Genomic DNA, 17,945 nt, shown 5'->3' on the forward strand with positions numbered 1-17,945 from the left:
GTTCCCTTCCCTTTGCATTGCTCTGTAGAACAGCGTCCACTGGTTTTGTGGCTCAGCCACAAGAGCCTTAGGCAACATTTATTTTGAGGGCCTAGCCGCCACCATTCTGCTGAATGCTGAGCTTGTGAGACAAGAATCCAAATAGGCCAGTAAGGAAGGGATTAGGCAGAGACGCCTGTGTGAATGTCCACGCTTCAGGGACACACCACTGCCCTTAAACCACGTGAAGCCTTGAACAAAATGGGAAGGTTGCAGGCATCTGAGTCCCTGACGTGGAGATGCTGTCTATCCTCTCTCTTTCTCGTAGCGGGCACAGTCCGAGTCCCTGAGCGACCTGACCTGCACCCTGGAAGAGGAGCAGCACGATGAGAAGCCATTACCAGCAGTCAGCTCGGCAGATGAGCCCAGTGCTGGACAGCAGGACGGGGTCCTGGACCGAGGCCCTGAGCCTGGGAGACCGGCTACCATGCTGCCACCAGGGGGCGCCCATGCGAGACGGGCACGCCTGCAGCACTCCCCAGCGCTCAGAGCCAGTGTGGAGGAGGAGGGGGAGAGCTCCCCTGGGGACAATCCCTCAAGCCGCCCAGCCACCCCAGAGGTCATTGAGCCCAGGTCAGGCCCGGCCTCCTGCTTGGAGTCACCATTTGTGCCAGAAGGCTCCCCTGATCCCAACAGCGAAAACCGGAGGGAGGAGCTGTTCCTCACAAGCACATATCCCGCAGCCAGGGACACAGCTGAAGAGGTGGTCTGTGCTCCTGGAGATGATGAGAGTCGGTTATCTCCCCACATCCCTGAGGAAGACACGACACTTCCTGGGACCAGCCCTGCTACCCCCGTGGAGGTTCCTTCTGGGCCAGGCAGGCCAGACCGCAATGTGCAGGAGGCGGAGCTGATGCTGGCAGTGCCCCCTTTCGAGAGAGCAGGGACAGAGTGTTCTGAGGCCCCAGCCCCAAGCCCCCCAGTCCCCAAGAGCTGCTTAAAACATAAGGCCCAGGGGGCCAGCAGGAGCCTCAGCGTGTCCCTCACCCCACCCGCCTCAGAGTCACCTCCAGAGGAGCCCACTCTCTGTGCCCTGGACAAGGAAGCCACCCCCTTGGGATCCCCCAGAGCTGAACTGGCCAAGTCTCCGCAAGGAGGACCCAAGAGGGTGGCACAAGAGCCGAAAATCAGGAGAGGAGGTGGGGAGCCTCAGAGCATGAAGAAGTTCTCGGTGTCCTCGGGCCGGGTATGGCCACACACAGGCCACAGAGAACATCTGGGGCACTCTGGCCCCGTGGGCCCCGCCACTGTCCCCTCCGCTGTCCGGCTGCCCCTACTGAGGAGCACCCTGGCCTGGAGGAGCGAGGCTGCTCTCGATGACCTCCAGGCACCTCCTGAGCCCCAGATTCAAAAATTGGGCCCTCAGGAGCCACCATCACCAGCTGAGTGCAGCTCCCAAGACACAGGAGACATGGTGGCCAGCCAGGCTGGGCTGGGCCAGAGCCCCCAGGATGTGGTGACCACGCCAGCCACAAGAGACCCCTGCCCCACTGCTCAGGAGCTGCCCGCGTGTGGGGACAGAAGCACCTTCCCCATCAAGCTCCGATCCACATCTCTCTCTCTCAAACACAGAGATGTGTCCTTGCCGGAAGTGAAAGGAATCAAGAGATACAGTGCTGAGGTCAGGCTGGAAAAGGGAGGCCTGACTCTGCTCTCAAAGGAGGACAAGAGTCACATGGGAACGGCCCCCCCTACTCGGGGGACCAGGTCCCCAAATGGCCAGGGAAAGGGGCGGGCTCGGCCATCAGAGCAGCTGGGGTCCAAGCCGCCCCTGCCCAGGAAGCCACTTCTGCAGAACTTCACTCTCCCATCCCCACCCGCATCACCTGATATTGGAGATGTCAGCCCTGGAGAGCTGGACAAGCCTGCACTGCCCCCGGACCCCAGAAAGGAGAGAAGGTCGCCCCACAGGGGAACTGGTAAGATGGTGTTTGGGAAGGGATGGGACGAAGGGAGTCACGTCGGTGGGAATAGCCTGCTGGATGGCCACCGACTATGTAAATACTTCAAGTAAAAACCTTGTTGCAGGGGGATTGGAAGAAAATGTCTGAATTCCTTGAGATATTACTCATGGTTAGGGATGGAGAGTAGAGACGAGGAAACAAATACCAGGATTTGTTGTCAGTTCAGAAAAGTCAGGAAATTGTCCACACTCTTTTGGTAGAGTATTATTCCCTGGAGGAGTGGGCCTCACTGGGCCCCTCACATGCTGCTCCACTGTTTGCCTCTGGAGCTCTGCGAGGCCCAGGACCCAGGGACCTGCTGGCTTTTCTTGGAGGCATCTGGTTCCTCTATCAAATAAGGTCCTGACTTTCCCCACAAAGGAAGCATTTCCTCCAGTTTAATGAACAAGACCATGCGGCCCACCGTCACGCAGGAAGCTCCCCATATATTGGAATCACAGTTTTTGTTAAGTGTGAGGGTGGGCATTATCTTTCTGTCCCAAAAGGGAGCAGTGTCAAGATTAGGGCGGAATGCAGGCATCTTCTAAAGCAACTGTCTTTTGAAATGAACATAGACAGAACCAATGACTCTTCTATGTCATTGACATTTGTCACTTTTTATTTACAGTGTTTCAGACAGAACAAGCACTGTTGCAAACAGGTGTTTGCAGTGGAGGTAGACAGTCCTTCAATGAAAGACAGTTTCTTTCATTAATGGAGAGCAGTGTGCAACAAATGAAGTTCCCCCAAAGGAGTGATGTGCACAAGTGATGCGGCCCCTGGGGGGAGGTGTTCCACGGCAAATTTTATTTAACAACAACTTCCAGGGTATTTTAAGTGACTACTCTAAGTCCAGGACTCCACTTAAGCACTGCATTGTGGGACAAAAAGGAAATAAAACCCAGATGTTCTCCTAGGGACTCCACACTCTAAAAGCAAGATGGGGGCACACTGAGAGGAAAAAACAAGTTCACACAAAACACCAGGAAGGCAGGTTCTGAGAAATTCTAATCTTTTCTGTCTCCTTCCTAGGAAGTTGGTAAAAGTGCTATTGTACAAAGCGCTTTGTCTAAGGTGATCCCGGCAGATGCAGGTGGTTCTAGGGAGAAGCGCCAGGAAAATGCCCCCACTTGTGGCCTTCCTGATCCGGGGCCCTGCTCAGCATTGATGTTTTGCTTCCGCTGCCCCTACCGTCAGTGAGGGATCTCTGGGGGAGGTTCAGGCTATAGCTGAGGGTCTTCTTTGCCAATTCCCAGCGAGGTCCTTGAAGCCATTGCAAAATGATTCAAAAAGATGCTGGTTGAAACAGCAAGGGGGATGGGGCTTGCTCTGGGCAGGTAAAACCCTGACATCAGCACCTTCCACCTTCCCTACCTGGAATTGAAAATGTCCCTCAGGGGCTCTCGGAATGATTGGAACGTAACCACTTACGTAAACATAGGACACTCAGGTTCCCAGTGAGAGCCAGGAAGGAGGCTTCACAGAGCTGTGCTTCGAACGTTAATAATTCATGACTTCTTCAACCTGCGCCTGAGAGTTAGACTTTGTTCTCTGTCAGATGCCTGGAATGTGGTGTCATTAAAGACCTTCTGTTTTTTTCCTTTGATTTATAAAATACGATGTATTTATTCATTAACAGCTTGCTTAAATAGCAGAAGGGGATTGTCTTGTCCATCTGTGTTTATTAACATCGTCTATGGCGCAGATGAATGACGGATTCAGGTGAATTTCAGGGCAAAAGAATCTAGGTGACTACAGGGCACGGGTAGTGGTTTTTATTTGTGTGAAGAGAAGAGGAAAGAGTATTTGAGGGACTAGTTCCAAGACAAGCTGTGGGGTCTAGGGGCTGCCTCATGCAGACCAGAGCCTGATCTCAGGGTCCGTGCTGCTGGACCCATCAGTGAAGCAGCCTCTACACCTTTCCCAGACCCTGCATCTATCTGCGGTTTGATTCATTGTCATTACTCTGCTGTCATCCACGTTGCTCCCAAGTTATAGCAGCTGAAGGGATTTCAATTCATATAAAATATACAGATCATGAAAGTTTTAGTAACAGCATTACTCAGTTTTCCAGAAAAGGCCTGATTATTGCTGTTTATTATCTTGTGGTTGTAGGCACTTTACCCAGAGCTCCAAGATGGGCTGCCATCACCCCTGTTCCCCTTCCAGGGCTACAAATCATAAAGTCAGGTTAGTGAGGTATCCCAGATGGGCCTGAGGTTCTACCTTGGGGCCTCAAGCTGCCTTATCTCCAGCACCCCTATTTATTTCCCCTTTTCTTCCCCACACCCTGTAATCGTCTTTGGAAGTGTGGAGAAATCCTTCCGCAAGGGAGTGGGGTGGATTGGATGGTTGTTGCAATAAACAGAAGAGCCAGCTTGCCAAGTGGGCTGGGCCTCACAGGGCCACCTCGGGGTGGGTACTACAGGCTCAGTGCCCTATCTGTGCTCATCAACTACAGGACACTCCTCAATCTGCTGATATGCCATTCAGCCGGTGAATGGCTTTGGGTTATCAGACTTGTCATGTGTGCAGGATGTTAACCACCCTTCTTTTGGGCCAGTCCAGCCCAGAGTCTAAGTTACACTCAGGATTAGAATCAGAACAAAGCAGTTGGAGAGTTGGGCCAGTCCAGCCCAGAGTCTAAGTTACAGCCTCCTGCACTCAGGATTAGAATCAGAACAAAGCAGTTGGAGATTCTCATGTAGAAAAATGGTAAAGTACAGAAAGCATATAGAAAACAACAGTCACCTACGAGTCCACTCAAGAGATGTTATTCCTGTTGACCTTTCCTTAGAGTCCTTTTTCTCTGTGAGTGCATGTCATTTATTTTCTACATAGTTGTGGTCACGTGTTGGATATTTTGGACAGTAGCTGGACAAATCGCTACCCTCACCTGGAGCCTCGTTTGATAAGCAACCTCAGTCTCCAATCCAAGCTCATTCTCTCCAGGATGGGCCAGTGACAGACACAGTGACACACCCAGGTCTCCAACCCTCTTTTTCTGGGCTCTAGGGCTCACTTATTCATTCTTTCTATAAATATTTCACGTATTCCTGCCATGAGCACAGTTCTGCGCTGGCCCCAAAGGGTAGTCAGGGAAAGCAAGAGGGCCTCACCCTCAGGGAGCTTATGAGCCTGAGAGGCAGGTGGCAGCTGGATATCAGAGGGGAGTGTGGATAGATGCCCATCTTGTCTTTGGCTGTCAGGGAAAATGAACTCAAAGACACTGTCACATGATGACACAGTTATTTCAACGTATTCAGATTCATTTGAGTAGAATACGAAGGGATGGTTTTGGTATCATGCTGAAAATATACTCCTTTGTCTTGAGTTCTTAAAGAAAACCAACTTTGTTCACACCTACCTTTCTTCCCCCCATAGCCACTTCCTGAGTGAGCATGTCAACACTCTGGCTTCCGTTCCCTGCCTTCCCCGTGCCCCTCAAACTGCGTGTGCCTTCCCCATGCCCCTCAAACCATGTATGTCCCCTCATCATCCCCATACAGGACAGGACATGCATTCTCACCTGTCACCTGATGGTCTCTGTTCCCTTGACTCCCTCGTCCATGGCTGCTCACCCCTAATATTCTGTGGGCAGCCCTGACTTGACATCTCCATGATTGTGATTCAAGTTATTGACACCTCACCCACCCCAGGCCAGTGTCCTTCTCAGTGCCCCTATCTGTCCAGATACACCAACCAGCCAGAGGTCTTAGAGACATTACAATAGTTTACTATGGAAAACCTGAAAGGGCAGGAATCATAGGGAAAATCGCCTTGTGGTCCTACTGCGTAAAGAACATGTATAAAGGGACTTGTGCTTCTGACGGAGGTGGAGTAAATACGTTCCACTCCCCTCCTTTTAAAGCCTGGACCAAACTCAGAGGGCGTATGTTGGCAGACTCTGGGAGGCAGCCAAGAGCAGGGAGACCAGGGTGTGGAGAAGACCACGCTTGTCCATTACTCTTCTATGTAGTCACACCATCATTTCTCTAGAAGTGATGCTTAACAGTGGGTTTTCTGTCTCGCAGGGCACGTGCAGTTTTAATTGAATAGATGGCTGACTTCAAATGACCCTCCATGAAGATGGGGCCGGCTCACACCTCTTTCTTTAAGCAGGGTAGAGACTAATTTCTCCATGCTGGCATTAGTACCAGGTGTTGTCAGTCTATTTAAAATTTTCCCCCTAGTCTGATGGATGAGAAAATGTCAGCAAGTCCTGGTCATCCTAATATGAAGTGTCTTTGTCCTCCCCAACCCTGCCCCCAGGTCAGCCTCATCACCTTTAATCTGACACCAGCAGCCCACCTCCCTGAACTCCTCCGTCTCACCCACTCTTCCCAAGTTTTTAACTCTGTTAAAAACTCTCAGAGCCTTTTTGTTACATATGTAAAATAAAATGCAGGGTAAGGTATTCAAGGCTTTTTAAATTTTGGCCAAAGTCGGTGTTTCTGCCTTCCTGAGTTCCTCCACCATGCCTAACCCCCTCTGACATCGCCAGCCCCACCTCTGCCACCAACTCCCCCTCAGGACGCTGTACACACCCCTGCTCACTTTGAGTATGCTTCACCTCCCCCTTGAACTTGACCTTGAGCTCCCTGAGAACAACAGGGGTTTGTTTTTTCTGGCAGCACCTGTGCATGGGGGATCCTGTCCTGCAGTGGGGGGACCTGGGCTTTATTCCCATGACCAGGTACAGGGACCTGGGAAGGAAGCGAGCAAGGCAGGAGTCTGAGTGGTGAGACGGAAGACGCTGAGTTTAGGCACTTTACTCCAAGGTCCACTTGCCAGGGGCTATGGGATCCAGAGCTGGTGTGTTTCTTAAACTTTGAGTTTTAATTTCCTCTTTGTAAAATGAGGTTGTTAGTAATACTTAGGGCAGCAAAAGCATTTTAACTCCAAAATGTGATACAGCTTCATACAGTCCAGTCCCATTTTCCTGAGATGTACCAAACTGCACTCCCCTGGGCCACATCGGACAGTCTGCGGAGGTGGCGTCCCCCTGTCCTGGTTCTGCCAAAGGTGCCAGTGTGTAGATATTAGCCCCCAGGGTGAGTGTGTGTGCAGAATCCTGGCGGCGGGGGGGTGGGGGGGCGGCGTGTCATGAACCACCACTGGCACCCTGAGAAGGTACATGGATCCTGAGTGGGGAGAGGAAGAAAGGGGGTTTGCAGAAGGCTTTCTTCAAGACACAGCTGCAGTCCTGTGATCCCCCAGCCCAGTGGGGTGAGTCCAGGGACCCTCCCTCATCCAGTGCACAGGGGCCTTTCCCTGGCACTTCTTGGAGAGTTGGACAGGTATGCCCTGCAGCTGGGAGGCCTGTGCTGGACTCCACCCCCAGGAGCCACCCACCTACTGTGCTCCCAGGACCCTGCCTCATGGAGAGGGCAGAGGGACATGGAGGAGCAGGAGCTGGGAAGAAACCGAGCCAAAGCCAGAGAGGACTGGCAGTGGAGGAGAACCCAGCAGAGTGGGTTTTAGACTGGCGCAGCAGACGGGACAGAGCCCACCGACACAGTGGCAGGTGCCAGAGGAGAGCCCTGCCTGTCCTCCCCACCACCCCTCCTTCCTGGACCCTCACCTGGGGAGAGGAGCCCCCACACCAGCTCAGACACCCTGTACTCAGGGAACAGGAGACTTAACACTGACTCAGTCCTGAGGCTACGCCCTGTCCTGGAGTGACCACAGTGACTACTGGGACCTGAGGGTGACCAGGAAGGTACTGAGAATGCTCCAATTCCCATCTCAGGCAGGGGAACTGCAGGCGTCAAGCCATGCTCTGGTCTGTCTGGAACCTGTTGGCCCAGCGTTCAGGTTCCTACGAGAGTGCAGCCCACCTCCTAGGTGTGCATGGGCGGTGCCACTTGCCATCCATCAGCTGCACTGGTGTCACTTCAGAGGGCATGTCAGCCCTTTCTCCAAGGCAGCCATGAACCTCCTGTGGGCACTGAAGCCCTCTGTGCACTTCCCCCAGGGCTGGGTGTAGCAGGGAGAAAGTGGGTTGGCAGAGGGAAGGCCATGTCTTCGTGACATAAGTGCATGAGCATCCCAGGCAGAGGCCCCTCTGAGGGGGGCTGAGGAAAAAAGGTACCAGAAAGCCTGAGAGAGGAGGCCAGAGACGGTGACCGTGTGGGTAACAGCAGGGGCAGCCCAGGGGGTGGCATCCAGATACAAGACAGTGGGCACTGGCGACCTCCTGGTTCTCTAGGCACTTTGTGTCAGCCAGAAAGGGGACACCATGGGCCAGAAGCTTGGAGCAGCATCCAAATCAGTGCCTCCCAATGCTGGCTGCAAATCAGAGTCATCGCACCAGATTCTGGTTGATTTGTCTGGCGTGAGCCCAAGACAAGGGGAGTGCCAGAGGCTGCCCAGGTGATTCCAGTGTGTGGCCAGCACTGAGGATGCTTGTTCTAGGGTGGCGCTTCTCAGACTTACAGGTGCCTGTGAATCTTGTTAAAATGGAGATTCTGATGCAATGGATCCAGATGAGTGGATCTCAGACTGCCCTCTGAGCAACACGGACCCAAGACTGCGCTTTCCGACACAGAATCACTGGCTGCACGTGGCTGTTTCAATGTAAACTTAAATTTAAATTAAATTTTAACATTCAGTCCCTCAATCACACTGGCTGCATTTCCAGAGCTCAGTGGTGGCGTGTCATTGCCAAAGGTTCTCCTGACTGACTCTGATCTGGATAACGCCCTGACTCAGTGCCATCATTAGCAGTTCACATCTCTCCAAGACCCTGTGAGGGTTGGACTCTTCCCAAAAAGCCCTCAGCGTCAGAGCACTGTCATGCTTTGTCCTGCTTGTCCGTGCGTCAGTCTCCCTCACGATGCCAGCTTCCCACAGGCAGCGTCTGCCGTGGATTTACTCGCCACTCGTGTACACTCAGTGAGTGGGTAGATACTGCAACCGTAGCTAATGTATATGTAGCACTACTTAGTGTCAAGTGTCACATCAGACGCTTTACGGTTCAGTCTCCAAGAGCAGTCCTATTTCATAGAAGGGAGAGCTGAAGAAAGTGCTCAAAGGCATGAGGGGAGTAAACTGAGAAAAGCCACATCAACTCCCACACCCGTCACTGTTGGTCTGTACGGCCGTGGTTCTCGACAAACGAGGTGAGGGAGACACTGCCAGCATCTCAGGGGAAAAGGTTAAACCCTACAACACACAGGACAGCCCCTTCAGCAGAGGATCCTCCAGGCATAAATCTCAGTAGGCCTGAGGTTGACTATGTCTGCCACTCGATAATGAGTGACAACGGGGAGGGAGTGGTGTATAGGAAAGATGTGGAGTCCCATCCCTAATATGAAATGGTGTGTGATATGTAGTGGTTGAAGATGGAGATCAGAAAACGTGTGTTCTGATACCCTTTGTCACTTGTTGGCCGTGTAACCCTGAGCAGGTCCCATATGCCATGGGACTCTCTTCCCATCTCTGAATGGGGATGGAAAATGTTTTTACATTACAAGGACAGTTGCGTGGGTCATTGTGAACATGATACTGCTCTGAAAGTCAGGACCGGATGAACCTTAGCTGTTAGCATTTCTTTGGTTGGGAGAAATTTCCCTGTCCATCTAGGAGTGGGGCGGGGGGGGAGCGGAGCGAGGGGAGCAGGGTGTAACAGAGGATGGAAATCCATGTCTGTGGCCAGAGCCATCCCTCAGACTCATGATTTGTTCTCAGGCGGCCACTCAAGACAGCTCTTGCAGAATCCAGCTGTTTCTGGAGACCCACAGAGACCAAGGCGGGGTGTTTGTATACATGTTGAATTGTAAGAGGGCGCCACGTAATATAATAGTTTTACTCCCTCTTCTCCTTTGTCCACTGTAGCTCACAATTATTTTCAAATAACAGTGCCTTTTCACCCCCACATCCTTATAAGATCCCATTATCTCACCAGTGGAGACCTGCTGTCTCTGTGCTCAGAGATGGACTTCTGTCATTGCCTTCTGGCCAGAGGCTGTTTTAATCACACTGACAGTGGCGACTGAGCAAATGGACTTTCAATCCAAGCTCCTCCATCACAACTCTGTGCCCTTGAGCCTGTCACTGGCTCCCTGGGTCTCCACTATGAGATTGGGGGTTGGGCTGGGCAACTCCAGGATGTCTGCCAGCCTTGACAGGCTGAGGGCTGAGCTCAGCACTGAAATCAAATAACGAGTTAAAGCATCTGACCCATGGGCACCCCAATAAACGTGCCTGCACGTGACCAGATCCTCAGCCCCATGCATCCAAATCTGTATGTTATTCACACGGTGATTTTTCTTTATAAATGCTTTTTCACAAATTCTGCGTATGAGCCCTGAAGCAGTTAGAGTTGGTGCTGTAACAACAAAGGCAACTCCATTTGGGAAAAGACTCACATAAGTTCCTAGTATGGAGGCCCGCACAAACCTTCACCCCGGGACAAGGACTGTCCACTCTCCCCTGAGGAATGTGCTCTGTTATCAGCCCCTGGTAAATGCTGACACCGGGAAACCTCACTCCATCTGCCCTTTCACCAGGACTGGGCCAGTTATAAAACCATGACCCGCTGGTGGTTATCATTGTCTTAAACTGACTGTCCTTTGCATGGCTGAGCAAGCAAGATGCTTCATAGAGAGTCCATGACACAAGGAAGAGGGCACAGGCCTGGTTCTCACCTGCTGTGATATGAACATTGACGTGTGGGTTTGAAGGTTGAGTGTGAGTGTCCCCTAGGCACCAGGCCCCGGGGGTGGATGCTGAGACCACAGGGAGACATGTGTTTCTAATCTAACACACTCTCCAGCGTGCCACACACAAGTCCTTCTGCAAGAGCAACTGGGAGTAGAGGGGCCCAGAGCCCACGTCGAGTGAGCCAGAGCCCTCTGGAAGGGTGCGTGGGGGGGCCCTGGGCACCAGTCTTGTTCTGTTTTTTTGATCTATGTGTTCAGTGTGTGAAAATCCATTGAGCCGCACACACGATCTATGCCCTTCTCTGCAGTGTATCATTCTTCAATAAAACAAACAAACTAACAAAACAAAAAACCAAACTCCCCTAAGGGTCTCAGGACTCACTGAGTGCTTGGATGGCAACAGGGAGAAGAGTTTAGCTCCCTGGCCATGCAGAGAAATGAAGCAAGTCTGTGCCTCAGAGCTGTGTCCATACTGTGGATAGTCAAGGCTGCTGCCAGAGAGTGTGAGGGTACTCCCAACGTTGTCTTCCCCTTGATGGTAGACCCCTTTGGTCCCTTTACTTCTCCTGGCCCTCAGATGCACCCTGGGGTCCTGGGCCCCCTTGCCTTTCCTGTTGCTTCCCCAACCTTACCCACCTAGTCTCCTCTTCTTCTCATTCTCTAAAGGTTCCTCTGGGTCCATTTCCTCCCCCACATAAGACCCCACGAATCAGCAGGGGCAGAGAGCCCGCTTCTCTAAACACAGACTCACTTTACAGCCCATGTCTCAGAGCCTCTTTCTCAGCCACCAGGACCAAACCGTCCCTCCTCCTTCTCCCAACTCTAAAGCCAACAGGCACTGCTGGGGTCTCTTCTTCACTCAGCTCCTCTGAAACCCACCTTCTCTGACCTTCAGTTCTCTCACAACCTTCAAACCCACACGTCAATGTTCATATCACAGCAGGTGAGAGCCAGGCCTGTGGCCTCTTCCTTGTGTCATGGACTCTCTATGAAGCATCTTGCTTGCTCAGCCATGCAAAGGACAGTCAGTTTAAGACAATGATAACCACCAGCGGGTCATGGTTTTATAACTGGCCCAGTCCTGGTGAAAGGGCAGATGGAGTGAGGTTTCCCGGTGTCAGCATTTACCAGGGGCTGATAACAGAGCACATGCTGTTGGTTCTCGTCACTTGCTGTAGTCATGCTCTGCAATGCCGCCACAAACACTGACTGAGCAGACACTGAACCATTGCTGCTGGAGAAGCACAGGGTGCGGTTCTTGCAAGCCTCTGGTCACATTTTCATCAGCTGATAGATAACATCACCTGACTGTACTGCACATGTCTGCAAATGACCAAGAAGCCAGGACTATCGATTTAGGGGTTCCAAAGACATTTTAGCAAGCAGGCAAATTCTCAAATACAGAATTCACAAACAATGAAGACCAACTGCTTGTTGAATGAGTAAAGGAGCGAATGGTGATGAGTTTAATTTGGAGCTGGAACCAGGACACAGCCCCTTCACGTATCATTACAAACAGGAGCTCGCTCTGTGAAAAGTCAGCACGTAACTTGCCAAGGTACTGTGGTGACATCACATGGCCTGGCATTGGACAGAACTGAGTAAGAGAGGCTACAGTTTCTGCCAGCATGTGTTGATCAGGAGCTATCTGTGTAAACCAAGACTGACAATAGATCAATAAATACTTTAAAAAAAAACCCCACAACTTTCATTCAGGAAATATGACATAAACGCTCAGCATGGGTGAGGCCTCCAACCCCCACCCCAACTATCCCCTTGGGTGTCTGTCTACACACCTCATTGGCTCTGTGTAAACCAGGGCAGAAGACCTGGATGGGAGACAGAGACAGAGAGTCTCTGTTGTAGAATCCCCAAGGGACCTTTCTGGCTTCAGCTGTTTGTGACAAGCGTGGGTGATGCTCCCACTTTTGGTCAGAAATCTTGGATAGCACACTCAGGCCTCTCCTTCCCCTGAGAATGTCTTCAGGGGCTGGAATAAGCTGCTGAAATGTGTTTTTAGGATGACAGCATGACAGAAATAGATTTGGAGAACTGGGCCAAAGTATTAATGCAGTGCTGCTGGCCGTGGACCTATGGGGACTTTTTCTCCTATATGTGTCTTTCTGTCCCCTGAATTTTATAAATAAGGGAGTCATTTCATGAAAGGAGAAAGATTCATAATATTTCCTCCTCAAAAATGGTAGCATATACCAAATTTTTTTAAGAGGCATGAGAATCCTGCTGCCCTGCTGTATGTTAGCTTAGGGCAGAGTATCTGCTTTATGTTCTCAACCAAAGGGCAAGAAACCACGGTAGTTGACACTGCACAACTTGTGCCTCTCACTCAGAAGACCCTGTTCTTGACAACTGCCAGCTTCTAGACTCATAGCTGTGTCTTGCCTGTAGACCACTGTAGAGTACCACCCTCATCCCATTCGCCTGTTACTACAGGAGTTTTTGTGAATGCAAGAAGTAGTACATTAAGGTTGAATTTTAATAGGCACGTGTGCGTGCGCGCACACACACACACACACACACACAAACCACCACCAATCAGTAAGTCAAAATGAAGCAATAAGAGGCATCTCTCACAGAGGGGGGTTGAGTATCTCTAGAAATGGCTTCATATAAAGATTTTCTGAATGGCTAATTTTAGGCCTTCCTGAATACAAATGACTTGGTTAAAATTGCATTTTGAGGCAGAAAGAGGAGAACAAGGAAGTGTTTTCAACTTCTTAATCTAATGCCACATCTACATTATCCTGGAATTAATGACCTTTTAAACATGTTTAATTTCAGAATCTATTTTATGATGGAAACTTGACTTTGAACTTTTTGAAGGAAGAATTTGTTTATTTTTTCACCTGAGTGTTTAACACAATTCTTACCCATAGGAAACAGTGAATGGATGGATGGGTAGGTGCATGGGCGGGCGAATGGATGGATGGATGAATGGACAGACGGACAGATAGATGGGTGGATAGGCGGGAGTAGAAAGGCTGGGCTCTGGCTAAGAATAGAAAGTAGGGCTGGATTATACATTTGGAAGCAATCTGAGTCAATGTGAGTGTTGAAATCAGGAGCAGGACAGAGAACATTTAGAAAAGAAGAGATAAAGGCTGAAGGTTGGGAACAAGGAGCAATTCCCAGGTTTAGGAGGAAGAACTGAGCAAAGATCTGGAGAGGGAACACCCAGGGGGACAGGCCTCCTAAGACAGGTTATGTGGCCCTATCAGAGCTGGAAGGAGTAAAGCAAGTTGAGAACGGGGAAAGACATCGGGGTTTATGGTGGGCCAGATAGTGCAGTATTCGTGTCGTGGCAGCATCAGAACTACCTAAGGAAACACAGGCCAAGGCCACAGGAATTGATGGTGGAGGGGAACAGAGGACCGGAGCTTCAAGGGATGGCGAGGCTCAGAGGAGACATTTTTCCTTGAGCTATGGGAAAGCCAAGCATTTTGCAAAGCAGCAAGAATGTCAGTGGCCAGGGAGAGCCTGAAGAGGCAGGAAGGGCCAGGGATGAGTCAAAGAGGTGGCCAGGACTCCCAAGGGACAGTGGAGTGAAGGCCTCAAGAGAAGAGCAAGAACCAGTCCCAGCTGCCCCAGCCAAGAGAGGTCAGTGTACAAAACCCAAGGCCCTTCTCAACTCTGACAAAGAGCGAGGTTCACAGGGCAATGGGCAGTGGCTCCTGTCCCTTGTCCCACCTTGGCGACCAGGAGACCGAGATAAAAGAACTCCAGGTTGAACTGGAGGTGAAAACAAGAGCAAATAGTATAATATCTTATACACATTAGAGCAAGGAATAGCATACGTCAACCACAAAGAATGATGTCGCTAAGTCATCTTGACATCTGCTGTGACACAGGCACTGCCTTCACCCTCAACTCCTGTGGCCTCGGCCTGTGACCCCCTCAGCTAATTCTGACACCGCCACAACACGAGGTACACAGTGTGGGAGGGAAATGAGAGAGGGTCAGGGATTGGGCCTATAGAGATGAACTCTGTCTTTGTGAAGTGGAGGCAAACATTCAGAGGGGCGGCTGGAAGAGACATTTGGATCTAGTGTGCTTTTGAGAGAAAGTACTTCAAACCTGTGAGAAGCCACTTATTTCATCTGGTTAAAAAACGTAAGCTCGCTTCTTTTTTCTGTTGACGGTTCTGAATTCTCATCATAGCAAATATGAAAATACAGAAGAGTTGAAAAGTAAGGGATTGGGGATGAACCACAGTTTTACCACTTAAAGAAAAGCACGATGATTACGGAAGGAAATTCAACAAAACGTTATGGTTCTAAAGGCACCATTTCTCTTTTCTCTAGAACGTTCGGGAAAACACCTGTGGATAGTTTGGCTAGTTTCCACAAAGGAAAGGGGTGCTTACAATTTTCAAAAGAGAATAATAATGTGTTTACAACTTCTAAACAAATCAGGAACTTGGCAGTACGTACTGGTCCATTCTTTTTTCTCATCTTAGAAAGTACCCTATAGGAGGAAGTTGGCTCTAAAATGTGTGGATTGTTCTGACAGCCTTGTGTCTCCACTTACAGAGAAGTGTCTGCCTCCCTCAGCAACAGGGCCTGGAGCCGAGGGCCAGCCTGGGCCACCCTGGATCACCATCACTCGGCAGAAGCTGCGGGGGGCCCTGGAGCAGCCACCTGACCGGGAGGACAAGCCTGGAGCCCAGACACTGAAGTCTGAAACTGGGAAACAAGCCAGGGCGCCTGAGAGAGCCCAGGTGGTTATGGCAAACATTCCCTGTCTCTGTAGATACATGAGAGAACAGTCAGCAGGGCTGAGGACTAGGACTTTTTGAGGACAGTGCATGTTGCACCATCATGGTCACTGCAGAGCTGGTGGCCTGGGATGGTGGCTGCTGTCTGCCCTTGGCATGTGCCGGGCTGTCAGGGAAGCTGGTGGACCAGTTAGGCGTGGAGACAGCTCTCTGCCCCGTGCCTCCTAGGCAATGCAGCATCTGGAGAAATGGAACAGGGTTAAAATAACTTCTAGGTTGGACGCGGGCAGCCATGCTTGTTACGTGGTGATGGACCAGCCCTGCTTTTGCTGCTGTGCTGGCGTCCTGCCAGGGTTCCTTACTCCCCATCAAGGGCTGCAGGGCTGGAACCTGGGGTTCCATTTTGTACTCTGCACCAAAAACAACTGTCTCAAACCCAAACAACTGTCGTTAGGAGCAGACCAACACTTGTGGTGTTTATGTTCCCGACAGCTGCCACATTGAGTCCATAGAGTGTTACAGCCATGTAGGGAGGTGAGCCTGAGCCCACAGTGGGACCTGCCCTTCATGTTCGCACACACCTCAGTCGTCTCCATGTCTGAAGACCTGCATGCAGGCTTAGGGAGTTGATGAAACAAATAGTAACCAGTGGTCTGGTTTGGGGCATCCGTGAGCGTGCCAAGTGTCATAAAAAAATCTCAAATCTATTTCCAAACATGATTGATTCTGACTTTCAAGTGGACTTCCTGCTGTCCAGCATCTGGGTCTGAGGCCAGGGGTGGGGACAGGGCTGAAGCCAGGACGCCTGTGTGTGCCCACGAGAAGGCCCTTGCTACCTGAATTCCTGAAGAACGGCTCCCCTGGGGAGGCACCAGCAGCACGGTCCCTGTTGGCAGACAGACCTCGTGGCTTATTGCTTCAGATTCTGTTTGTTGTCATCTGAATCTCGGGTGACCAGACAGCGTGTATCTTTCTTGTGTCCTAATAGGAGCCTATGAAGCAAGCCGACTTTGTCCGCAGCAAGTCTTTCCTGATAGCCCCGGCTAAGCCCACCATGATCAGGAGGCAGGGGACAAAGCCCCGCCTCCAGGAGGGACTGCAAAGAGGGATCTCCTTGTCCCACCAGAACTTGGGTATGAAACCAGCAGTTGGTCCCAAATACTCTATGAAATACGTTTCCATAATGGGTCTTGCAAGTTTGGTTTGGTTTTCTTTTCATTCTTTTTTTTTTTTTCTGCATTACTTGCCCAATCGATTTTTTAAAACAGCTTTTATTGAAATATCATTTCCAGTCCATAAAACTCACCCATTTTAAGTATACAATTCGGTGAGTACTGATTGACAATGAGTATATATTTATGGAGTTGTACAGCCATCACAATCCAATTTTAGAACCTTTCCTTTACCCTTAAAAAGCAACTTCACGCCCATTTACAGTCACTCATTATTCCCCAACCCAGCTCTAGGCAACCACAAATCTACTTTGTCTTCCTATATTTACCTTTTGTATACATTTCTTATAATTGGAATCATAAAATATATGTCTGTTAGTGTCTGGCTTCTTTCACTGAGTACGTTTTTAGATTCTGTCATAGTATGTGTCAGTATTTTTAAATTTTTTAATTGTGGTAAAATACGCGTAACAAACTTTCCACCTTAACCATTTTTAAGTGTGCAGTGCAGTAGTGTTAAGAAAGTCCACGCTTGTACAACCAGTCTTCAGAGTTCTGCAGTTTTATTCTGGAAGTTTCTCTCTCCTGACTGCACTGCTGGCACTGTTTGAGACTGCATGTCAGTCTTTTTTATCACATAAGTTATTCTGTACCTAAATCTTCTCTACGTTTTTGCACGTTAAGGATTTTATGTTGGAGGCCACGGTTAAGAGACCTTGATGCATATTTTGAAAGAAATACAAGAAGCTTAAGTGAAAATCCAAACTCGTCGCTCAGATTTTTGTTTATTTTGTCCTCTTTCCAGCAGCTCAGTCTTCAGTGATGACGGAGAAAGAATTGCATCAGCTGAAGAGAGCCAGTTATGCCAGCTCAGATCAGCCATCCTGGATGGAACTTGCCAGAAAGAAATCTCAAGCTTGGAGTGACATGCCCCAAATTATAAAATAGGTTGAAAGTGTGCTGATAAAAAATGTCCACCACCTTGTTGGGTCACTTAGTGAAAAATGGTCACTAAAAGCAAACAAACTGTGAAACTCTAGAGTGATTTTATCATCAGGTTATGAGAGGGCGAGCTCAGAGAGGAAGGAATCAGGTAAACAAGGAAGACAGACACACACAGCCACAGTCCTGGGCCAGAGGTGCCCGTAAACACCACCATTAAAAAGGGCGGGGAATGAAGCCCTGCGCCCAAAGGTATGAATGTGAGTCTTTCAGAATTCCTTTGATCAAAGGAGGTTGGATAAGGCAGAAAATGGAAATGAAAGGTGGATGTATAACTAGGCCGTGGCTGTAAGGTCCAGGAGAATGTGGGTTCATGTCCCCACTTGAGATCAACTTGTGTCTCTAGTCGCACTGTCTTTCCTGTGGACCCTGCTTTCTCCTCTCATGTTTA

At 50.1% G+C, this 17,945-nt stretch overlaps 1 protein-coding gene across 1 annotated transcript in view; it reads left to right on the forward strand.

Annotated features, from left to right (window-relative positions):
• KIAA1211L (KIAA1211 like) overlaps nt 1-17,500 on the forward strand; it is a 40,987-nt gene extending 23,487 nt beyond the window's left edge. The window contains exons 6-9 of the mRNA XM_006909469.1: nt 308-1,958; nt 15,196-15,383; nt 16,369-16,513; nt 17,361-17,500. Of these exons, the coding sequence (XP_006909531.1) occupies nt 308-1,958; nt 15,196-15,383; nt 16,369-16,513; nt 17,361-17,500 (2,124 nt within the window). The remainder of the gene's footprint in view (nt 1-307; nt 1,959-15,195; nt 15,384-16,368; nt 16,514-17,360) is intronic.
• Nucleotides 17,501-17,945: the final 445 nt, after the last annotated feature.

This window comes from Pteropus alecto, unplaced genomic scaffold (assembly GCF_000325575.1).
Source record: "Pteropus alecto unplaced genomic scaffold, ASM32557v1 scaffold223, whole genome shotgun sequence".
In the NCBI taxonomy this organism is placed as follows: domain Eukaryota; kingdom Metazoa; phylum Chordata; class Mammalia; order Chiroptera; family Pteropodidae; genus Pteropus; species Pteropus alecto.